The sequence below is a fragment of the Dama dama genome, chromosome 5 (assembly GCF_033118175.1).
Source record: "Dama dama isolate Ldn47 chromosome 5, ASM3311817v1, whole genome shotgun sequence".
NCBI lineage: Eukaryota > Metazoa > Chordata > Mammalia > Artiodactyla > Cervidae > Dama > Dama dama.
The window spans coordinates 24307351-24331966 of record NC_083685.1 but is presented as its reverse complement, the minus strand read 5'-3'; the positions used below and the strand labels follow the sequence as shown (position 1 = coordinate 24331966).

The 24616-nt window shown below is 48.3% G+C and overlaps 1 protein-coding gene across 1 annotated transcript in view; it reads left to right on the top strand.

Annotated features, from left to right (window-relative positions):
* SLC15A4 (solute carrier family 15 member 4) overlaps positions 1-23986 on the top strand; it is a 30338-nt gene extending 6352 nt beyond the window's left edge. The window contains exons 2-8 of the mRNA XM_061142114.1: positions 2795-3090; positions 7220-7388; positions 7815-7892; positions 8559-8727; positions 17507-17662; positions 18744-18902; positions 22903-23986. Of these exons, the coding sequence (XP_060998097.1) occupies positions 2795-3090; positions 7220-7388; positions 7815-7892; positions 8559-8727; positions 17507-17662; positions 18744-18902; positions 22903-23051 (1176 nt within the window). The 3' untranslated portion in view covers positions 23052-23986. The remainder of the gene's footprint in view (positions 1-2794; positions 3091-7219; positions 7389-7814; positions 7893-8558; positions 8728-17506; positions 17663-18743; positions 18903-22902) is intronic.
* Positions 23987-24616: the final 630 nt, after the last annotated feature.

Below are 24616 nucleotides of genomic sequence, written 5' to 3'. Positions count from 1 at the left end.
TCTTAAGAAATAGAAGTTAAAATGTCATATCACATAATATGGCTGCAAAAAGATGGTTTTTGTGCATCATAACTGTTTGTTTAGGCCCCCAGTGAGAACCTCCTTTGTTAGAAGAGAGTACTCTGTGGATCAGAATTCAGATCTGTTACTGGACCAGAAATTGTCCAACCTTTTCTTTTTTTTTTTCAAAATCCTTCAAGCGAGGCTTCAACAGTATGTGAACTGAGAATGTCCAGATGTACAAGCTGGATTTAGAAAAGGCAGATGAGTGAGAGATGAAATTGCCAACATCCGTTGGATCATAGAAAAAGCAAGAGAATTCCAGAAACCATCTCCTTCTGCTTCATTGATTATGCTAAAGGCTTTGTGTGGATCACAACAAACTGTGGAAAATTCTGAAAGAGCTGGGAATACCAGACCACCTGATCTGCTTCCTGAGAAACCTGCATGCAGGTCAAGAAGAAACAGTTAAAACTGAACATGGAACAATGAACTGGTTCCAAATTGGGAAAGGAGTACATCAAGGCTGTATATTGTCACCTGCTTATTTAACTTATGTGTGGATAACATTATGCAAAATGCTGGGTTGGATGAGGCTCAAGCTGGAATCAAGATTGCCAGGAAAAATATTAATAACCTCAGATATGCAGATGACATCACCCTTAAGGCAGAAAGCAAAGAGGAACTAAAGAGCCTCTCGATGAAAGTGAAAGAGGAGAGTGAAAAAGCTGGCTTAATACTCAAAATTCAAAAAACTAAGATCATGGCATCCAGTCCCATCTCTTCATGGCAAATAAAGGGGAAACAATGGTAACAGTGAGAGACTTTATTTCCTTGGACTCCAAAATCACTGAAGTGGGTGACTGCAGCCATGACATTAAAAGATGCTTGCTCCTTGGAAGAAAGCTGTGACAAACCTAGAGAGCATGTTAAAAAGCAGAGACATCACTTTGCCAACAAAGGTCTGTCTAGTCAAAGCTATGGTTTTTCCAGTAGTCATGTATGGATGTGAGATTTGTGTCCAACCTTTTCATAACCTGTAATGTAAGGACAAGATAACAGAGGTTCCCGAGACAGCAAGACCTGGCAGTTTTTGTACACAATCCAGCATCAGCCTTTAAACCAGGAGGTTTGTTTAAATATTTTATGAGATGGAACTGGCTAGAAATGACTGGCTCAAGCACATTCTCGGGGTGTCATGTAGATGTGAAAAGCCATCTTCAGGGAGGGACATTCCGGGGCACCCATGCCCACACAGATCGTCTTGTCCGCACCAGGACAGGCCCCCACTGGGTAGCTCGTGAGGAAAGTACTTGTGTAACCTGGTTTTTCTGTGTGCGTTCAGGGAGTCGGTGATCTTTGAACCTTTCAGGAATCCTGTCCTTATCAGAACTTCTCTTGATTCCCCGAGAGGCTTCCTGGTCTGGAAACAGCACGTAGTTTTAGTTGCACTCTCTATAATTTTCCCCTGGTTCCAGATATATCAAGGCTTGGAGCTACATGGCTTTGAGTAGAAGTCCTCTGGAAAGTTGTTTAAAATGCAGACTTCTGGGTCCCAACCCCAGAGATGATGCATGGCTGGTCCTGGATAATAATAGGTACTGTGAATCTGTATTTTTAAGAAGCATTCCGGGCGTTCCCAAAGCACGTGGTCCATGGGGAGCTACTTTGAGAAATGCTCTAGGATTTCCTGGATTTAAGTATATTTAAGAAATCTGTATGTATGGATGTGAGAGTTGGACTGTGAGGAAAGCTGAGTGCTGAAAAATTAATGCTTTTGAACTATGGTGTTGGAGAAGACTCTTTGAGAGTCCCTTGGACTGCAAGGAGATCCAACCAGTCCATCCTAAAGGAAATCAGTCCTGGGTGTTCATTGGAAGGACTGATGCTGAAGCTGAAACTCCAGTACTTTGGCCACCTCATGCGAAGAGTTGGCTGATTGGAAAAGACCCTGATGCTGGGAGGGATTGGGGGCGGGAGGAGAAGGGGACGACAGAGGATGAGATGGCTGGATGGCATCACTGACTCGATGGGCTTGAGTTTGAGTAAACTCCGGGAGTTGGTGATGGACAGGGAGGCCTGGTGTGCTGCGATTCATGGGGTCACAAAGAGTAGGACAAGACTGAGCGACTGAATTGAACTGAAGAAATCTTTAGTAATTGGAAGTGTAAAACACATTTTTTGTCAAGGGACCCTTGAGCTTATCTGTAAACACCATTTGACTGTGCTGCTGTTTTTCCCCCTTTTTTTTGGCCGTGGCGTGTGGGATCTTAGTTCCCCAAAGAGGAATTGAACCTGGGCCCCAGAAGTGAAAGCACCAGGTCCTAACCGCTGGTCTACCAGGGAATTCCCATGTGCTGCATTTCTTAAAGATTATGATGACAACAGTAATTGATAGAAAGTTGTATCAATTTATCATACTATTCTACATATATGTGTGTGTGTGTATATATATATATATATATATATATATGAAATGGATTTCCCATTTAACGCTAATGATAAAGAACCTTCTGCCAGTGCAGGAGATGCAAGAGACCTGGGTTCGATCCCTGGGTTGGGAAGATCCCCTCGGGGAGGAAATGGCAACCCACTCCAGTATTCTTGCCTGGAGAAGCCCATGGACAGGGGATCCTGGCAGGCTACAGTTGATGGGGTTACAAAGAATTGGACACGACTGAGCATGCACATACACACACATACATAAAACAATGTATATAAAAGCATCATATATGTTTTTCATCCTTGAAGGTGATCACACGGGTTTAAGTCTTTTTCTTCCATGTTATTTTAGGTTAAAGATCGGGGTCCAGAAGCCACGCGAAGATTTTTTAATTGGTTTTATTGGAGCATTAATCTGGGCGCAATCGTCTCGCTGGGGGGCATTGCCTACATCCAGCAGAACGTGAGCTTTGTCACCGGCTACGCCATCCCCGCTGTCTGCATCGGTGTTGCTTTCGTGGTCTTCCTGTGCGGCCAGACCTTCTTCATCACCAAGCCGCCCGACGGCAGCGCCTTCACCGACATGTTCAGGATATTGGTATATTCCTGCCGCCCTCAGAAGCGCATCGGGGAGCACAGTCCTAGCGGGTGAGCGGCTTTTTCTCATCACAGACTGTTCCACGTGACTTACTAACCACTCTGAAATAAAGTGCTCGCGTCTGTCTGTCCTGTGCTCACCGCTGGGGGGGGTCATGGGGCTGGAGTTGAAATGTCTCACAGCAGCGCCAGGAGTGAGGTGAGGTGTCCCGTCTCCATCTTAAAGATGAGCCAGAGGCCTGCCTCCTTCCCCGGCTCGCACTTTTTCATTTCTAACCTGCACTTTGACCCTCCTCTCACTGCTAATGTAGACAGAGGCCCCCGACTGCTTAGCTGTGTAAAGAGGATAAAGACAGAGGCTTGCCAAGGGCATCCAAAAGACAGTATTAAACTTGATACATTTCTCTTTATTTTAAAAGGCCCTGACAGTCCTTTGGCTCAGAAACCGAGCAGTTGCTTAGTTTGTAGGTGCAGATGCATGTTCTGCTCCTTAAGCAGTAAGCCACTGCCTCCCACTTCAGGGCCAGCAGCTGAGCAGGTCAGCGCGGGCAGTACTGCAGTGGTCACGTCAGCCGCTCTCTGAGAAGGACAGGGTAGCAGAACTAAGATGCAGGTAGGGTAAGGCCATCGTCCCATTTACACGGGACTTCCCAGGTGGAGCACTCTCTGCCCACGACCTGAGGTTTTAAAGCCAAAAGTCCCGGGCAAGCTCTGGTGAAAGGTTGGTCACCCTAGTTGCAGAGTAGTGAAGAAAAGTCCAGAACTTAGCTCACAGAAAGACCTCAGAAATTTTTGGTGTTACTTATTGAAGTGTAAATTACATATAATAAAAGACTTCCCTTTTACCTGTACTATTCCGGGACTTATGACAGATTTATTCTGTCAGGTAACCATAGTCAGAATGTAGAATATGTCCATCACCCCAGAAAAGTCCTCGGGACCATTTGGAGTTGAGCCTCTCGGGGAGTATTTTGATCAAGACAGGGGCATTGAGATGGGTGCTCAGTCCCTGAATCGGAGAGTGACTGCTCAGCCCTGGGGAGCCTCCTGCCCCTCCACAAAGAGGGCCCCCGTTGAAAGAACGTTCCACAGACTGACCTGCGTCTGTCTGCCTCCTCGTGGCTTGTCTGCCTGTATGCTATTTATGTCCTTGGAGCCATCACAGATGTCTCGTGTTTCTCCCACGTGGTAGATCTGAAGCTGTACCAGAACAGCTCCCACAGCCCTGCCCCTTGGCTCCAGGCTAAACGCCTCTGGTTGCTTTGGCTGTCCCCAGGCGGGACTCCACAGGCTCCTAAGTGCATTCAGTGTCCATTCAAACTCACAGTGCAGAGCAGCTGATGGTGGGACCACACTGAAGAATTTTCAATGATTGAAGCCCCGCTGCCTCTGCAGCCGGCAGTAGTGCTTTACCCGGGCCTTGTTTTAATTCAGCAAAAGTGTGGTTTCAGATCCCAGATGTTTAGCCTATAGATTAAATGTCCACTAGCAAAATGTATCATTAAAGTTTCAGAGTGTCTTTTTGGGTGATGCCTGGTACACCTGTGCAGGAGGACACTGTTGCTTTGTGGACATGTGGGTTTTGATGCACAAAGGGCGCGGTAAAGACTGTTGGGACTTGGGAATCGATTTTCCCTTTACGTTGGTTTTTGAAGTCTTCCTTGGCACAATTCAGAGAGGACCAGCTTGCAGAGAAGTTGATGGTCTGGCAAATTCTCTTGACTGTGCTCTCCTTATGCACAGGTTGGGGCTGTCTGATCTTGGGCGGGTCAATGACCTTGCAGAGACTTCTCTTCCTTCTTGTGCAGTTGGAGAGGTCCCCTCTCATAGGACCATTGTGAGGCCTAGTAAGCTGATAAGAGGCCCGTCAGTGGTAACTAACTGATGAGGATGCTTTTGCAGAATGTCTGCTCTAGAAGCGAAGGAAGTGCAGTATCACCCAGCATTCCGTTATTTACTGGGGCTGATTTCATCTGGCCCAGTCCCAGTTTCTTTCTGCTCTAGGGGGTCTCTGTTTTGTTTTTGTTTTTTTTTTTGGGGGGGGGGCTCTGTTTTGAAGATGTTTCATTGCTGTTTTAGACATGAAATCCATGCCTGTCAGTTCAGTGCATCGGTGAGTGGAAACAATGCTACACCCTTTCTGAGAGACTTAACCTCTGCTAGTTGAGGATCTGAGCGCTGACAGCCCCTCCTCCCGCCCCTCCTCCCGGGAGAACGTGCACGGCTGCACACGCAGCCTCGGCCAGGGGCTCGGGGAGCGCTGGTCTGCGTGCCTTGTTGTTCGTGACTTGTGGCTCCATGTTGGACCCTTGTATGTTACAGAATAATAACATTAACAATGTGTGTGACCTGGGCAAAGTTTTAGATGTGTAGTGACTTAAAATAGTTTTTAAAATACTTTAATGATATGAAAACGTAAGCATTATAGCCAGCAACCTGTGTGCATGACTCTGTGTGTGAAGTGAATTTGCTCTTTGACATTTGAATGTATTTAGAGAAGCGTCGGCGGTATGAAGTAGTAATCACTGATAGAGTCTATGTTAGGTTTATAGGGACTTTACGTCTTTGGCCAAAAAAAAGGAGAAGCTATGAATTTTTTCAAGTAAAAGTATGAATGATAATATGCTTGGAATTTAGTGTTTTCACATTAAGTGTGTTTTTCTGAGTATTTTTCCCCACCGGACTCAGCTCCATAAGGACAGGAGATTTATCTTTTTTTAATATATGCATGTATACTCAGCACCCAGTTAGAAACAGAATGAGGCATATGGTATGTGCTCAATAAATATCTGTTGAATTTACTTTTTCTGTCCACAACTTGGTTTAAATTTTATAGTTTTCAGTTTTTCCCTGCTCAGAAAGTTCAGATTTAAAATGTCAATGTGAAAAGACAAAAATTATTCACAGTAGTTAGTGACTCAGTCAAATGGGACAGGAGTTTATGAACTAGAAAGCTGACAGCTACCATTTATGTCCAGGTCCCAGAATGGCAAGCATTCTTAATGGTAATTTATTTCTGGTTTTAGAGAAGGGTGTGCAATTAAAACTTTTTTTCCCCCCTATTTTATCACAAAGGGCCTTAGAGCATGTTTCTCCATTAAGAGTGTTTTGGGTTGGGAAAGGTCTTGGAGTTACCCCTGAGACCTGGGACCTGTGCATGTTATAAATAGTGTAGTGTAAGGCAGGCCAGGGTGAGCGAGTGGGCAGGGCTGCCAGCCCCAGAGCCAGGACCGGAAGGCCTCCTGGTACCAGAGCCAGCTGAGAGCTCTGGACTGTGACCAGCGGGCCCGAGCATGGAGGGGAGGCCTGAGGGCGGGAGCAGAAGGACAGGTGGCCCTACAGTGATGGGGACCTCAGGTCCTACAGCCAGGACCGCCTGGGGTCAGATCCCGGCCCGTGCTCTGGGTGTGCTGCCCTGGGCACATTTCGTACCCTCTGTGCCCTGACTTCCTCCTCCTCGCGGCGGGGGGATGGGGTGCAGCATGAGTGTCCTGGTGCCTGATAGGGTGGCGGTCAGGGCCCAGCAGTGGGCACTCGCTGTCATCTTCCCCCAGGTGACGCCGTCAGGTTATCACCAGGAGCATCACCCCTGCCCCATCTCGGCTCGTCCTTAAAGTGAAGAGCTGATGTCTACTTTGCCGTAACAGGGCCCCCCCTCAGTCACACCAGTGTGACTGCAGTACAGTAAACCAGCTCGGTTTTGTAAGAGTTTAGTGTTGGTCATCGACTCTTGACATTTGATAGATAATCTAATTTAAGACCCAAACAGTCCAGGGCAGCCGTCTTTTCAAATGCTCACCCAGTGATGTAACTGATGTAGGTGTCACCAGCTTCAGATGAAGCTGCCGGCTCCCTCCACAGCGCAGGACCAGTGGCCAGTGTGACAAAGCTGGGGATGAGGTCGGCCACCTTCCAGACAGCGCTGGGTGATCACACCGTGACGGCGGCCAGCGTTGCCTCTGGCTGGGAAGTGCTACCATCTGCCGTTTCTGGACGTCTCCCCATGTTGAGGAGTAATCTGGGTGGCCATATTGGGTGGGGGACAGTTAGTAGGTAGCAGAAGGGGTTTGAGCAGATTGAGTGCAGCAAGCTCATTTCCTATCCCCAAACCTAATTTGTTACCAAATAACTGATTTCTGGGAGTGGAAGAAAACTAATTCCTTCATTTTATTTCCCAAAGTGAAGGCATTGGAGTCTTTCAGCAATCTTCTAAACACAGTCTGTTTGATTCATGTAAGATGTCTCGAGGAGGGCCATTCCCAGAAGATAAAGTGGAAGATGTGAAAGCCCTTGTCAAGATTGTCCCCGTTTTCTTGGCTTTGATACCTTACTGGACAGTGTATTTTCAAGTGAGTTTTATATTCAGGTCTCATTTCCTCTCTTCCCCCCACCGTGAACTCTGCCCCAGCACTCAAGTGCCTGGGTTCCCTGCTTTCTTTGCCATAAGTCTCCAGGATCTTGGAATCTTGCTGTTAGTTACAGACTCATTTTTGTGGACTTAAATGTTTTGAAAATCTTTTTAAAAATGAAGCTAAGAATGGGCATACCTCTGTTTTTCCAGGCTCCACCTTTTAATTTGATTTCTCACTGGGGTAGTCATTACTTCTTTTCCAAAGTTCATCTCCAGACGACTTTTATGGTGACCAAGAGATTGACCTGCCTGTTTTCCAACCTGACCTCTGCGAGTCTCATCACAGAGTAGTCTGGGGGAGGGGTGGCTCACTGCAGGCCTGTGACAGCTGTCCACATGTAATGACACTGCTTTTTACACCCAGATGCAGACGACGTATGTTTTACAGAGTCTTCATTTGAAGATTCCAGAAATTTCCAGTATTACAACCAATCCTCATACGGTGAGAACAATTGAAATGATGTGAAAATTGTCATTGGGGGTTTACGTGACAAATGAATTTCTCCTGCCAATCACAAATACTTTGTAAACGACTTAGGTTGCTTGAACTAAACATGTTCCTATTGAAATGAAATTTTTACTCACTTCTGTAACTGTCTTTCCATTGGTTATGTCCTTTACTAGATTAAATTGACTTTGTGGTGGTTATTTATTCACTAAATCATGTCCCAACTCTTGCAACCCCAGGGACTGTTGCTTGCCAGGCTCTTTCCAGGCAAGAATACAGGAGTGGGTTGCAATTTCCTTCTCCAGGGGATCATCTCGATCCAGGGATTGAACCCGTGTTTCCTGCTTGGCAGGCAGATTGTTTACCACTGAGCCATCTGGCAAGGCCATACTAAGTTGCTACTGTCAATTAAGCATGAATATTTGACCTGATTCTTCTTCCCCCCAGAAAGCACAGAAAACCCAAATCACATCCCTTTAGAAATGAAAGCCTTTCCTCAGATCCAGTGTCTTGAGACAGACTATTTTCCTGGGAGGTCATACTTGTACAAATGAACTATTTTTGAAGTAAGCTTTTCCCATTTAGACGTTAGTTGTCAAGCAAGCAACTGCTGGCACTGTAGAAAAATAAGCCCGTGTCTTCTGCATCTCCAAATTCTAGTTTCCGGCAGCCTGGCTGACCATGTTCGATGCTGTGCTCATCCTCCTGTTAATTCCCCTGAAAGATAAACTAGTCGATCCCATCTTGAAACGAAACGGCCTGCTCCCATCATCCTTGAAAAGGATCGCCGTGGGGATGTTCTTCGTGATGTGCTCAGCCTTCGCCGCAGGTGAGAAGCCGGCTCCGTTTCTGCTCCCTCCTGCTTCCCGTTGTGGGTGATTCGGAATATGGTAGTCACTCGGGTTCTTCAAGAAGCGTGTGTACTTCAAAGAGCATATAAGGATTATTTTATTAAACTGGAGTGGTGTTCATTTTTTGTTATATGAAGTTTAAGATGCTTTCTCTAAGGATTTGCTCTTTTAGGTTTTTTAGAATATTTATTTTCTTTATTTGGCTGTGGGAGCTTTTTGGTTGTGGTGTGTGAACTCTTAGTTCCAGGATGGGATTCTAGTTCCCTGACGAGGGATCAAACCTGGGCCTCCTGTATTGGGAACGTGGAGTCTTAGCCACCTGACCACCAGCGAGTCCTTATTTTTTTTCCCTGAAGAATTGTAACCAGTGAAATGCTCTGGGAGATGACTTTTGGGTTGAATCAAGGGAGACGTATTGTCTCCTACTGACTTAGATTTTAGACCACTCGTAATTGCTAGATAGAGGAAATTTTATAAATTAAAGGTGTTAAATAATCCTCAGACTGTGAGTCTTAATGTCAGGTCCATTAATCAGTGTCAAATGCCCTGAGCCCTTTGCGCTTCTGTGTAAAATTTCATGTGTGTTTTTCTGGAGAGAAAGTTTTGTTATTTTTTAAAAATCAAATACAGCTTTAGAACCAGGCTCCATCCCCCAGGAAAAAATGAAGGCGGTTAAGAACTAACGCCCAGGTATTCTAACATCTATTGGGGGCTCCGTTCTGAGTTCATAATTCTTAGATTCTGAAGTATAAGCTGAACTATCTTGTGCCGATAAGGCTGAGGCGTTTCTGACTTTCTCACCTTGCTTTGGCACTCTTCCTTCATTAATATTTGAAAATTATTGAACCGTAAAATAGCTTGGTTATATAACAAGACAAGAAAAGCTGATATTCCTGAATCACCTATATATCATCTCCATTATGAGGAATTTAATGTTAAGCACTGCTGAGGTGGAATTTAATATTCTCTGACAAGGCTTCACTGCAGCCTCCATCCGCTGTCACCCAGGTGAACATATTGATACAGTACTTAACAGATTTACGGAAATGAGTCTCTAGGCCTAAGAAATCTATATTCTAGACACTGGGACATCGTGGAGGACAATTACGTTTCTTTCTTAATGAGATAGGTGATTAAAGGGAGGTCGTCTCTGGATGAAGTTCCTGCCATGTGCTAGCCACGTGATCCATTTCCCTTCCAGTTCTGTGCAGGTGGGCACGTAGGCCTGAGCGAGCAGGAGCTGGGTCACAGCAGGGCTCTGGTGGCAGATTTCCTGATGCGGAATCGGTGGTGGGCAGGGCGCCTTGGAGCAGAGCGGTCGTGCTGGCGGGGCGGGGCGCGGGTGTCCTGGGCAGTTGACGTGAGCCCAGCTTCAGCCTCAGCACCTCTTCTCATCCTGGATGGGAGAGCCCCGCTCTCTACCCCAGCCAGCCAGTCGCACCCCATGGGAAGGTATCCTTGTCAGCTGCCTGTGGGAAAGGAGAGATTGCTAGTTTCCCAGGCATCTTCTAGCAGACTCTGGGTTTGGTTCCTTTAACACACCATCTTCTCTTTCAGTTTCATTTATGGCTGAGTAGCTTCTTCGGGTGCCCTGAGAGCCCTGGGGTCATCCCTCCCGGTGGTTTCTGTGCCTGTTTATGTAGGAAATGACGGCAGATGGGAGCCTGTTGAGCGGGTCCAGTTGGGCGGGCAGCGCTGCCATTTCTTTCTTCCTTTTTTTCCTTCTTTCTCTCTGTCTTTCTGATCTTTAGTTGTGGCATGTGGGATCTAGTTCCCCAGCCAGGGGTCAAACCTGGGCCCGCTGTATTGGGAGTGCAAAGTCTCACCCACGGGCCCACGAGGGGTCCCAGTGCCGCCTTCTAAAAGCACAAGCAGTGCCAGCAGCTCGCTTCCTGCTCAGCAGGGTCGGGCTGCCATCAGGTGGCCGCAGGCCCCTCTGTGACCACGGCCGCGCTGAGTGTCAGCATCCAAATCACGTGCTTAGACAGAAACCACCTCCAGTGCCGATGGCCTAAAGAGGCTTTCTTTGCTGAGTGACCAGATATTAGGAAGGAACTTAACCATCACTGATTCACAGAGTTTACATGTCTCATAACATGACTTAGGCACAGTTTATTAAATTTAATATAAGCAGTGACTGGTGTTTCATGCCATTTCATTTCCAGCTCTAGTGAATATTATTTAACTGGGACATTAATGAGCTTTGAATGGAAACCAGGAGTCATGAGAGCAGACCAACATTTTAATAGAAAAGAGATGATTTTGCCTTTTAACTTTCTATGTTCATCCATAATAAATCAGAATCTTCTGTTCAGTACCATCCCTGCTGGAAACAGTTCTGTCTTTAAAGTTTCTCAGGTGAGAATCAGGCACAGCCAGCGGGTTTTCTCCCATTCTGCTTGAGGAAAAAAGAAGAGTGCTAGTTTGTTAGGTTTCCTTTCCCCTTCAAAATTGTATGTGTTCTTAACTTACTAACATAATAGATGCTCACTGGAGAAAAGGGAACCTTGGAAACATAAAGAAGAAAATAAAGATCAGCTGTAACTTCCCCAGAGATGCTCACTGCTGTGAGGGTGTGTGTCACACTTTGTGTATCTGTGTGTACATACACATACACTTTTTGTGTTTCTGCAGAAATGAAAGGCTGTTGTACAATGATTTGAGCCTGATTTAAAAACTAAACCTAAGAAACCCTTACAGGTATAAAGAAACACTTGTTAACTGTAGGCAGGTTAAAAAAAAAAATCCACCAAACACAGATGAACATCTCCCCCCATTTCTCTCCTCCTTCCTCCCTCCCTCTGTGTGTCTCTCACACACACAGATTTAAGCACTCATAATTCCACCCAAGGATGTCTTCTGCTATCAGCCTGCAAGTGCATGGGAAAAATTATATATGATGTGATGTCTGTGTGTGTACTTCCTTTGTCACCTGCTATTAAAAAAAGACAAAACTAAAGTACCCTTCCATGTCAAACACTCACCTGCAGTCCTTTGTTGTTGGGTATTCAGGATTCTAGTTCTCACTGTTACCGTCATGTGTCTATGTGTGCTAAGTCACTTCCGTCGTGTCTGACTCTGCAACCCCGTGGACTGTAGCCAGGCTCCTCTGTCCATGGGATTCTCCAGGCAAGAATCCTGGAGTGGGTTGCCATGCCCAGTGAAATTACTTTCCTTCTCGAATCCCCCAAAGAAGTCCTAGTCTCCCTCCATTTATCCCAGACTTTGATGGGAGTGCCTTCAGCTGCTCACTGTTCAAAGTTCACTGCTCACTGTTCAAAGTTCACTGCTCACCTCCTTGAGCGTGAAACACCTTGAAATAGGTGTTTATGATGATGTTAAATATCTAAACTTTATTTCAAGCTTACTGAGTATTTTTGGCAGAAATGAATGTTGAGTTTTTCTCAAATATCTTATGTTGGTTTTCAGGAGGATGACATGCCCTCCCCACCTCCCCCAACCTTTGGCAGCTCATATTTTTATTTATTTTAACCTCTGGTGTTTAACTGTTGAAATAAATAAACCCTGTTTGTTAAAAAGGCTGACCCTGATGGTCTGATTGGAGTCTGCTGCTGTTTTGCTGGGTGACTGTGCATCCCTGTCTAACCATTTCTGTCTGGTTTGGTGTCCGGGTCGCACAGCTTCACTAAAGGGTTGGTAAATGCCCTGTTTTTGGAGGTAGGGTGTGTTTAACAGGATGAGAAATTTCCTTCTGCTCTCAGGAACTTCCAAGTCTTTACCTAGAAAATTACAAGGGTGCATCACTTCTCTGAAAGGAAATATGATCATTTTCCCACCTTTTCCTCAGTTTTGTACAGATCTTGTTTTTTGTTGAATCACTTAAGCTTTTTATCTTTTAGTGTCCCTAAAATATAATTTATTGAGTTAGAGAAATTGAAAGGAGATAAAAATGGTCATTTGAATAAATCTGTTGCATTTCCTTCCTCTTTTCTAGTTTCACTTTTTTATGTGGTCTTTTTTATTAGATTGGCCAAAACTGTATTTTACGATTTTTCCTTAGATGTGTCTCTTGAATTTATCATTTGATTGTTTTTATGTTTTCTTGGTGAATAATTAAGATATTAACTTTTATTACCTTTTTCAGTGTGTTTTGTTGATTTCTTTTTCTCATTGCTTGAGTTAAATTCTTCACTTTCATTTATTTGTTCCCGCTTAACAGTAAAGACCATGTTCTTCTTTTAATTGGCCTGTTACTGCCTTTCTATCAAGGTCTGTTGCACTTTGGTTTGTTGTAATGGTTTCTTTTTTTTTCCCCAGGAGAATATTGAAACTGTGGTTTTAATTTTCTTTTTGATCCAAGAGTACTTTTAGAGAACTTATTTCAGTTCATAATAGTTGATGCTGTTGTTTGTCCATTTGCTACCAAGAAAGCTTTAGTTGAGTTGAGAGAGATCATGGCTTTATAATTCCTGTATCATGCATTTCAGGGCTTCCTTTTTGGCCAGTATTACTTTCTAAAAATGTTTGTGGGTGCTGCATGGGATGGCCGATGGCTGTAGTGCTGTCAGCTGCATTAGTTTTGGATCCCGTGTAGCAGGAGTCCTGGAGTCCAGTGCTGCCCAGGGCCTGGGGTCACGGGGATGACGTGTGTCCAGGGATGCGATGGTCTGTGCAGTGTCTGGTGAATGGGAGGCACTGTCTGGTCCAGGGGACAGTGTCCTTAGAGCGGCACTGTTCTCTGTTAGGCAGCATGAGTCTGTTAGAACTCAGCCCCGAGGGGGCACAGATGATAGTGTCCCTAAAGTACAGGACTTGGGTCTGCCCTGGGTCTCCTCCAGTTAGCAACCCGTCACCAAACAAAGCCATATCTTTCCGTCTGCTTGCTCTGACGAGGACCAGCAGGGCTCATGTGCCTCAGATTCTCACTGCACTTCTAGCACATGCTACGTGCTAAGTCATTTCAGTCGTGTCTGACTCTTTGTGATCCTGTGGACTATAGCCAGGCTCCTCTGTCCATGGGATTCTTCAGGCAAGAATACTGGAGTGGGATGCCATTTCCTCCTCCAGGGGATATTCCTGACCCAGGGATTGAACCTACGTCTCTTGCGTCTCCTGCATTGGCAAGCGGATTATTTACTACTAGCGCTACCTGGGAAGCCAAAGCAAAGCCGTATCCTTTCCGTCCGCTTGCCCTGATGACCAGCAGGGCTGGTGTGCCTCAGGTTCTCGCTGCACTTGTAGCCTGTGATGGTACTTTACCCATAAAGGTTCGTGGGGGAGTGGCGCTGAGTGGGGAGGCCGCACCCGGGAGCTCTCAGGCCCAGCGAGAGCCCGGCCAGCTCCCCCGGTCGGTGCTCTTGCTCCACGTTGTTTCTCTGCGGCTCGCGGTGAGTGTGGATGAGCTGGCGTCGGGGAGCAGCAGGCGCGGGGCCGGGTGGGCACCGGGGCCTCTCCTGCCCCTCGGCGTGTCTCCTGGATGCCCCCTTCCTGCCCTGTGTTGCCGTCGTCACGTCTTCCTCCCGGTGACTGCCTGCCCCTCCTCTTACCCGACCGTTGCTGCTGCCGCACTCCATTCCCTCCTCACCCACAGTGTTGGGTTTTCTCTTGTGTTTGACCTGATGTGAGTTTGTGTGGTTAATGAAGAGTTTGCCCCTCTTCTTTCTGCCTTGGCTCTCCCAGCTTCTGTCTTTATGCTGGCTTGTTCCCGCGCTTCTTGTCTCTTCCGTCACGAGCCCTGCGGCCTCTCCGGGGCCGGCCTGCCCAGACCCCGCAGGACCGCGGCTGTCCGAGGACCGCTGTGGTTCCGTCGGCCTCTCTCGGGCCCCTGCTCCTCCCCGTCTCCGTAGTGTCAGCCGCGCGCCACACCTTCCGTCCTCCCGGCCCCACCGGAGAGGCGCTCTGTGACCTCTCGTGCTCTTGTCTCTTAGGGCGTGGTCCTTGTTTGTTTACGGGCCTCTTGGTTGCTGTTACCTCTCCACCCTCAGCCTCCACAGGAGGCTGTGTTTTTCTAACGGATGACATCTGTCCTACAGCTTACTCCTGTTGTCTGCCAGCTTGCCAGAAGTCAGCAGCATCTTTTCTCTAAATCCGTGTGTTGTCCCCACCAGTAACTCCCCGCCGTAAACACGCAGGCACACCCAGTGTGGTCTTCACTCCCCCTTGTCTTTCCCGTGACGGGCGAGAGTCTTATCCAGCTTCAGCATTTATTCCCCTAAACCAGGCGAGTGAGTTCTTCCCTCGCTCTATACTTGAATCTAACCCTTCCAAGCTAGAGGGTGGGTAGCCAGTGCAGTGTGGTGATCGCCCAGTCTGAGGGCAGCGGCCCAGGGCCGGCTCAGCTGACCCAGTGGAAGCCCGCAGTGCTCTAGCCTTGGTTTGAAGGTGCTCCTGCCAGGATAACGCTGCGGGCCCATTGGTGCTGCCCGCTGCCCTGCCAGGGGGCAGAGCTGCTGTTTTGGGGCACGGCCCTTAATGCCACCACCGGTTTCCTGAGGTAACTGCTGGGCTGAGCCTCCTGTTCCCCTTGGCAGAGCAGCAGGCGCTCCGCACACATGGTCTGCTCCTGTTCTCTGTCACAGGGCAGTCGTGAGCGCTGAGGTCTGCCTCCACCGCCCTCAGGGAGGACACGCGGGCTTTCTGCGGGGAAATGAGCTAGGACGTCTCACCTGCTCTTGGGTCTTTGCTGTGTTTTCTCTGTGGATATTTGAGATGTGGTGTGGGGGCAGATTCTTTCACTCTGTCCGTCAGATCCTGGTCCTTTCTCATGCTCAGATCTTAAAAGGAACATATATATATATATATATATATATATTTGTTGTTCAGTGTCTCAGTCATGTCAGGCTCCTTGTTCATGGGGTTTCCCGGGCAAGAATACTGGAGTGGGTTGCCATTTCCTTCTCCAGGGGATCCTCCGAAACCAGGGATTGAACCCACACCTCCTGCATCGGCAGGAGGATTCTTTTTTTTTTTTAAATGTTTCATTATGGTGAGCCAATTCTGAAGTTTTTACTTAGAGCAGAAAGCAGCCTGAAAAGTATGAGGCCTAATTTTCATGTTAAAGATCTAACATTCAGCACTCCAAACCTCAGATGGGCTAGACAGAAACTCCTGAATCAGGCTTGCTTTTGGTGATAATGATTATCATACCAGCCTTCTCAATTTGTTAGAAATTTAAACTGGCTAGTGTTAGGAAATCCAGTATACAGGTCAGGGAACTGGGAAATGTAATTCATGTCATATATTTCTGAAGCTAAATTTCAGGTCCTCAGACAAAAAGATCAAGATGGTTTTCCTATTTATATTTTTTTTAAAACAGTCCAGAAGGGATCAAAAAAAAAACAGTCATCAAGGACACAGGTGCCAGACATAAGGCTGAAGGGTAGGTAGGAAAGTATGCCTTCAGAAAATTTGAGCGACTTGTATTTTAAGAGCTGGATCTAACATAAATAGTTAGCTCAGTTTTCTGTTGACCTAGCTTTCCGTGGCCTTCCTCCCAACATGGCACAGCTGGCTGGCTTTGCAAGGCCGGCAGGAGGATTCTTTACCACTTGAATCACCACGGAAGCCCCTTATGTATATATATTCCACTATCCCTCTACCCAGACTCCTGTCCTTCCTCATACTGTTTTAAACACATAATTCCTATGAATACATTAGCTATTAGAGTCCATTATTTCATTTGCCACTAGAATTCTTTAAAAACATCTTTACTCTAAAAACTTGGTCCTACAGGTTGTTGTTTTAAACTTCATTTCAATCTGTTTTTTTTTTTTTTTTGTAGAATAGCTATTTTCCCATGATCTTGCTTATTTTCCCATGTCCTTCTGTCCCACCTGACAGATGACTGATAATCCAGGGAGTCCTTGGTGCCGCTGAGAGCAGAAGGCCGCTGGTGGCAGGTGAAGCCCAGTTTGCAGTCACCCCCTCGTCCCTGGCTGTGATTTCCGTGGTTTCTGTGACCCCAGGATCAACCACAGTCTGGAAATACCTACAATACAATGAGATACTTAGGGAGACCACCAACTTCACATAACTTTTATTACAGTGTGTTGTTATCATTGTTCTGTTTTATTCTTAGTTACTGTTGTTAACCTCTTACTGTGCCGGATTTATAAGTTAAATTTTATCAGGTTTGTGTGGGCAGGGAAAAAATAGTATGTGTATACATATATATAGGATGTAGAACTGTTCTCGGTTTCAGGCATCCACTGGGGTCTTGGAACGTATCCCCCACAGATAAGGGGGACTACTGTAGTTTGTTGATAAGGTTGAGCCCATCTGCATGGGCAAACTGGCTTTAGTAGTAATAGTGGTAGTCATTGTAGTCATGATAATCAGTCAGTGAATCAGCGTAAATATGTTACCTTGAAGGGAAAAGCATCTCCAGATTTATTACCTTCTGGTAAGTAAATAGCGTGATTAATCTTTTTATTGCAAGACAGTGTAGCTTTCTCTTGCTCCTCTTTTTGAAGGAAGCAAAAGGCGTTTAGGTGAGCGATCCAGAGCTTTGAGGATTGTGTTAAGCACGCTGAACGCTGGTTTTATAAGTCACTACAGAACACCTGCGTGAGATAACAGAGGACGTGACCTCTGTTTTTCAGTGACCTACTTGGGAAGCTGAAAGAGGGAAAGGGAAGTTCCTGAGCTCGGGGGTTTGGGGGGATATGTGTCATCTGGTGTTAACCTTTCATGCATTTCTCAGAATCATCGACAGGCATCTTGTCCCAAGGATCTGGTTTTTCAGTTTAATTACAAATGTTAATGAATAAATGCTCATAAGCTACTTATGAATTGTAGGGATTTTGGAAAGCAAGAGGCTGGACCTCGTGAAGGAGAAGACCATCAACCAGACCATCGGGCACGTCGTGTACTACGCCGCGGACTTGCCCATCTGGTGGCAGGTCCCGCAGTACGTGCTGATCGGCGTCAGTGAGATATTCGCCAGCATCGCAGGTGAGGTCTCCTGTCGGGGGCGTCTGTGTCCAGTCCGCTGGCCGCACAATTAAGGCTGTGCTGTTCCCTCCCTTGTTAGGCTGTGTTGAGAGAACCGCACAGTCAGTCTTGGTGGGCAGGTGTGGTTCAGAACGTGAATCGGTGAGGAAAGCGTGATGTTATGGCTGAGGCTCCCCTTTCTTGGTGTAAAAGTAGGATTCCCAAAGCATCAACGAAATTAACCTGCTGTAGAGCGTCCACAGGAGACAGGAAAGGAGAACCCATTTCGGGGGTGGAGGGGTTCGGCTTCCTGGCCTGGGCACTGGCTCCCCAGCCCTGCAGTCCTGCCGCGGCCAGGCTTCGGGGTCCCTCACTGCCCGACTCGCAGTGTCTGCCTTTAGATGTGTAAGGGAGAAACCTCATTTATAAAGCATGTTCTCACAGGCCTCTCCTTCCTATTGGTGAGATCCCGTGGTGGCATGTGGACAGTGAATTCTGTGTGGGCCTGTTTCTCGCTGCCGGGAGTGAGGGAAGGAGAGAATGAGTGATAACCAGAGCTGGCCGGGCTGCAGGCGCTGGTTTTCCCCTCTCCTCCCCTCCCCCTGTGCTCACGCGGAATTGGCTCACGAACTTGGGAAGGGATAAATCAAAGGGATCGGCCCTTCCTTTAGAGCCCAGTGCACATCTCCATGTCTGGTTATCATGGTAGGAATTGGGTTATAGATGGGCCTCCCAAAACTGTTCTCAAACACCTTGCCTTTCAGGTAGAATTCCTGAGTAGATTTCCCCATTTTAGTGTCACTAGTTCATTTGCAAACTCAAATCAGTTAAGAATGTAGGAAATTTGGCTTCTTCAACTTCTCTCCATGAGGAACTGGAAATTCCAAGAGCTGGCAAGTCAAATGCTGCCCTCCGATGTGAGGGTGGGGGTCACCACCACCTCTTGGGGTTTACAGGGGCTGTGGTGGGAGATGAGCAGCCAGCCGGGAGCTGTCTCAGAGCAGGGAGGGGCCGTGCCCAGAGTCCCAGGTCTCCAAGGGCAGCCGTGCTGAGGCAGTGCTGTGTCCTCTCCAAAAACACCCTTCATTCCCCGCCCCCCCAGGCCTGGAATTCGCATACTCAGCTGCCCCCAAGTCCATGCAGAGCGCCATCATGGGCTTGTTCTTCTTCTTCTCCGGCGTCGGGTCCTTCGTTGGCTCAGGACTGTTGGCGCTGGTGTCCCTGAAGGCCATCGGGTGGATGAGCAGCCACACGGACTTCGGTAAGGACCACCCCACCCCTGCCCACCCCATCAGCAGTGACCAGCATCCAGAGCCCCAGCCCTTAGGTCACGTGGGGCACCTGGGACTGGACGCGATCAGTGTCTCTGGGCTGGGCCAGGAGCCCCCACCCTGCTCCCCGAGTTGCGTCAGACCACCCACCCCACCCCGTTTACTCATGTCACACATGATCTCCTGGAGACAGGTGTACCTCTCCTGCCCAGGTCAGCCTTGGCCACACCCACCGCCAGCAGCTGAGTGGCCGCTATTTATTCCCACATCTGTGATGGGTACACTGCCTTCTTTCTCAGGTACAGTCAGGTCCAGCACTGTATTTTATTAGGAGGCAGGTAAAGTCTGTATCACAAATTTCCCTTCATTTATCTTAGTTTTGTATTTTCTTTCCCTGACAGTACTTTTAATTTCTTGTGATTAAAAAAAAAGATAGTTAAGTTGCTTTTTTAAAAACAAATGTGACTCATGATCAATCATAATGGAGTTTTACAGCCACTGCCAGTAGGTGGCATCTTGAGCAAAATCACTGGCGAGAGACGAGAGCTCTGCTGTTTGTAGGTTGACGTCGCCTGTAGGTGGACCTGGAGATGGAGGCGTCTTCCTTCTGTATGTTTCACCAGTAAAAACCACCACTGCTTTTGGTTGCTTTTCCTTGCGTAGTTGTGTGGTATTTGCTGTCCCCTGGTACTTTTAGGTTGTAAATCCCCTTAGGAACCTGATGAAAGCTTAGAGACTGTTCTCCAGAAATGGCAGAATTCCAAAAGCCCTCCCGTGATTCAGTTAAAATTCCTGTGCTGAGCTGAGCGTTCAGGCCCGAGAAGCCCTGATGTAACAGGAACCGGAGCCCCCAGTACCCCCTGGGCACCGTGGCTGATGTGGTCCAGCTGTGAGCGCCGGGACTGGGGGGGGCGGGCAGGCCCAGCCTGGTTGTGGTGAGGAGGGGCTGCCCCCCTCCCGGAGGGTAAGGTCCAGTTACACAGGGGTTCTGAGAACTCTCCTGGGTTCCTAGTGTCACGGAACAGACCTCCTTCAAAGACTTGCTACAGAGAGCAAACCTCCGTAGTTCTTCAGATGTCGATGCTGTTTCTTAGTTTTTGTTTCATTTTTAAATGTATCATAAGGGATTGATTGGCTTTGGTCATCCTTGTTGCTTTCCAGTGATTTAATCCCCCCACTACTAATTTAATAACTTGTAGTTTGCCTGTCATCCATCCTTTCCTTCTGACAGGTGGTTTTAATACTTGCAGCTGTGAGGGTCACCTCCAGTATTGATGCACACAGGTACCGGTGCTGGACCTGGGTCCTGTGTGTTGATATTATTTCCACGAGAGGGAGGCACCGGGTTGTGTGTCCTGGATCGGCCGCCCCTTCTGCCTGGAGCCCCGGGTGCTGGGTGAGATGACGGTGGCGTAGGAGGACATGGCAGGGCTCCCTCTCGGTTAGGGGCAGGGGCTGTTGGGGGCGGTGATTGGGGGATGGGGTCAGCCCGGGGACACCCCACTCCCACCCCCAAGCCGTGCCAGATTCTTCTGGAGGAGGAGCAGCAGGCCAGCTTCTCTACTCTCCTTGCTCCTCCCTGCTCCGCCCAGGCTCAGGTGGCGGTGGGCGCTGGCTCAGTGCTTCCCTACCGACGTGTGATCACATCCTGTCGGGTCCCTGGCTGTGGTCTGAGTCTCCCCTCCCTCTGTCCTTCTCTCCCTGTCCTCTGTCGGCCTGCTTGTCCTTGTGTTTAGATTGGGAACCACATCTGTGCTGTGAGGGGCGCTGGTCTTGAAGCGTGCGGCTCGGTGTGCTCTTCATCCTGACCCAAATGCAGAATAGAAGCCTTCCTCCCGTCCTTGCTGAGTTAAGCCCCCAGGTCCCAGCAGGATGAATTGCTGTGATGTCAGCCCGCTGAGTCCTGTTGCCCACCAGGCCTCTGCTGTGGCCGTCGTCTCACTCAGCGCTGAGTTCTCCGAGTCGTCCCCAGTAACCGGTTCTTTTGTTATTTCTGCGGAGGATCTGTTGTACGAATAAGTCACAGTTCATTTATCTGCTGTGCTGTGCATGGGTGTTGCAGGCGTCCCCAGTTGGAGGCTGTCATGAATAGAGCAGCTGGGAATGTTTTCGTGCATGTGTTTGGTGACACGTGAGCTTGTTCCTTGGGGCCCAGGAGTCTGTCTTATCAAATAAAGAACACCCAGAGTTTACCACCTTCATATGCAGTGCTGATAAGAGGCCCAAGAAAGCAAAGGCTGATTGTGATAGCTTTTAGGTGGTGGACCCAGTTCTGAACACCCTTCCTAAAGCCAGGCTGAGACTCGCCCTGACAGGGAAAACACCGTGTGCAGTCTGTGCGGCCTGCCGGCTTTCCCCTTTGCTAGTTTTAATCGCCTGTGTCATTTGGGGAGAAGGATGTTTCAGGGTTGGCACTTGGGCACCACCCAGCAGTGCCACGTGGGCGCGGGCATACCAGACTCCAGGAGCGGGGGTCTCTGTCCAGGGCGAAGCCCCGCAGGCAGTAAGGACCAAACCACGGCTTTTAAGTATCTGTTGAGTAAAAAGCACAGTCAGTAGAAATTCTAGGTATTACTGGGTTTCTTCCCAAAGCAGTAAACATAGGAAATCGTTGTCTTCTACAGCCTGAGTGAGAATTCTTTAAAAGCATGTGAATGATTATTATACAAACACGTGTATTGTATCTATTCGTTCATTCTGTTTAATAAAAGCAGTGTTGAATGTCTAATTTTAATGAGTGTACGTTCAGATAGAAAAAGGAAGTTCCAGAATAACCCAGCCTGACGGAGACCGTCAGAGGGAAGGAAGTCTGGTGTTCTAAGTAAACAAAGGGGAAATGCATATGAAGCCCATCGGAGAGAACCGCGCTTTCCCTCCGAGCCGGCGGCGTCCTCTGGACCCGTGGCTGGTGGACGCATCTCCCGCCCCTCTCTTGAGCGTGTGCCAGGCCCTTTTCAGCTGGTGACCGGCAGTGTAAGTGGTAGGCCACCTGTGGCCTGTGGGGACAGCTGTCTGCGGGGAGCTGGGGTGGCGTGGTCCCTCACCCGCAGCCCTGCGTCTCCACGCCAAGGGGCCGTGGTGGGTGGTTCTGTGAAACCTCAGTCCTCCATGGAGAGACAACTGGTGTGCAGACCGGGTACCCCAGACCTCCGTGAAGACTGGGGGTCCTGACGGGGGTTCTGCTGAGGAGCTGGTCCGAGGCCCTGGGTGCTGTAAGAGGCCCTGGGTGCTTCTCATGGCAGCTCTGTCCCAGGCTGGGGGCGGGGTGGGGGGCTGGCCACCATGTCACATCTTACAAATGAGGAAACTGGGCCCAGAGACCACGACACTGGGTTTGAGCCTGGCTGGTTGAGCTCTGAGGTCCATGAAATGGAACCTTGGGCATAGGATGCCTGTGTGGTGCTCAGGCATTCAGCATGTCAGCTCTTTGGGTTAAAGTAAGGTGTGCTTGTATATCGACTTGAAGCCTGAAGTTTTTAAGGAGAAATTTAAAAAGCAGACTTGTGTCTTCCCATAGCGTGCGGCTGTGTGTTCAGCCACCTGCCCTGGCCCGTGACGGGGACGCTGGCGCGTGTCTAATGTCGGGTGACAATGCGGGAATGCAGGAGTCCTGTGAGACGTGATGTCCAGGCTGTGTCCTGGCCCACTGTGCCGTCTTGATCAATGTACAGACTCTGGACCCAGGATACCAAGACCTTCCGCTTCCGGAGCTGACTCGGGGAGAGTTGGGCTCCTTGTCTGTGGAGCAGGAGAGGCTGGCGACGGGGCTCCAGGCTGGAGCTGGTGTTGACGTACAGCCAGCTTCACGGTGGCTCTGGGAGCAAGGCACTTGTGTACTTCAAGTTAGGGATAGGGTCCTTTTTTCTTTCTTTCTTTTTTTTTATGACCACATTTAAAAGTCACCCTGACCTTGGTAGGAAACAAGTTAAAGAAATAAAATCTTGTAAACTGTCTCTCTAAACTCTTTTTTTTTCCTTTCCTTCTCTCCAGGCAACATCAACGGCTGCTATTTGAACTATTACTTTTTCCTTCTGGCGGCCATTCAAGGAGCCACCCTCCTGCTTTTCCTTATCATTTCCGTGAAATACGACCGGCAGCGGTCGAGAGCGAATGGCACGCCCGCCAGCAGGAGGACCTGACGCTCCCGCAGCCCTGTCGGGTCTGTTGGACGGACAGATGGACAGACGGATCCAGGGGAAGGGGCCTGCAGGGGCTGGGAGAGTGGATGGCTGACTTTCTGAGACTTGGCATGACACCGGGATTGGTCTCTTGTCTCACCCGGTGACCTAGGTAAGTGCCTTCCTGTGGTTCACCTCCTGCCACCCGGGCCTTCCTGGAGCAGATGGACAGGCTGCCGCGGGCTTCTCACCACCGAAGACCCTGGCTCACCCTGCAGCTGGTCTCCTCTGGCAAACACCCGCAGACGCTGACACTGGTCTCCGGAGACGGCACCCATGTGGGTTGGCATCCCAGTATTTTAAACAAGAATCTCATCTCCTTCCCGTAAAACCTGCGCTCACCTTCTTCTTCTTTCTTGATGAATAGACATCTGTTTCCATTGAGGAACAGGAGGATTTGTTAAGAAACGAGAGTGTGGTCAAGTGCCGCCGCGAAGGTTTTATAGAGAAGTCCTGCTCATGGCTTCTCTCCTAAGCCACAAATCTTGCCAACGCCAAGTTCCTCGGTACAGGCTGGTGAATGAATACATTTTATCTGCTGCTTCAAATAGTGCTAATTTTTTAAACCGTTGAGATTGCTTTCCTGTTGTTTCCCTAAGAACATGATGTACTAAGAACTATTTAAGACCATGTGTTCATCTCAGCCTGTGAACAGCCTGACGTGTGTTTTAAAACCTCGCCCAGTCAGTGCCCGTGTACGATTTCCCTGTGGTGCCACTGAGACTGAAGACCCGCTCTGGAGGGGGAGGGCCCTCCGCTGGACGGCGCTGGCGCGACTGGGGACGGTTGGCAGGGTTCAGTGTGAACCTGGAGTGTCGACAGTCGCTGGCTCTGGGCCGGGGTGTTACGTGATGGGGGGTTTCTCGTTTTGTCTAATAAACCGTTCTTCATTTGTTGCTGTGCTTTTGGTATAACTTTATTATAAAAACACCTTGATTTTGAGACCCACTGACTGTGTGCTCTGTCCACCATCGTCACGTATCTGCGTTTTATGTGTGGGTTCCTCAGCTGTCACGGAGACCGTGTGAGGGGTCCTCAGGCAGGAACTGATGAGAAGTCTCAATAAAATGCCTGCTCCTGATGCAAGTCTTTGACTTTCTAGGAGGGTGATCCTTGTGCCTACTCTGTACTAAAATACAATTTTATATTATTTCTGTTATTTTGTTTGGAGAAAACAAAAGGCAAACAACTTACTCATCTGGGTGTGAGTTTGTGTTAAAGATAAATAAGGGTTGGAAAGCCCTGCTGTAGGAAATAAACACATCATCCTCCAGGGGTATAGTTTCAGCCTTCAGGATCTATTACATATTGAAAACCATTAACCCATGTTGTCAAAAAATCACATTTTTTTTCTGTAAGGGATTGGGCACAAAAGGGAAAGGGTTGTGTGACGAGAGCCCAGCCTGCCCCTGGGCTCTGGTGGTAGGGGCGCCCCGGGCATATGGAGGCGGCATGTGGGGCCAAGTCCTTGCCCAGCCTCCGGGCCTTACCTGGGCTGGGAATCTGTACAGGTAGAGATCCAGGTA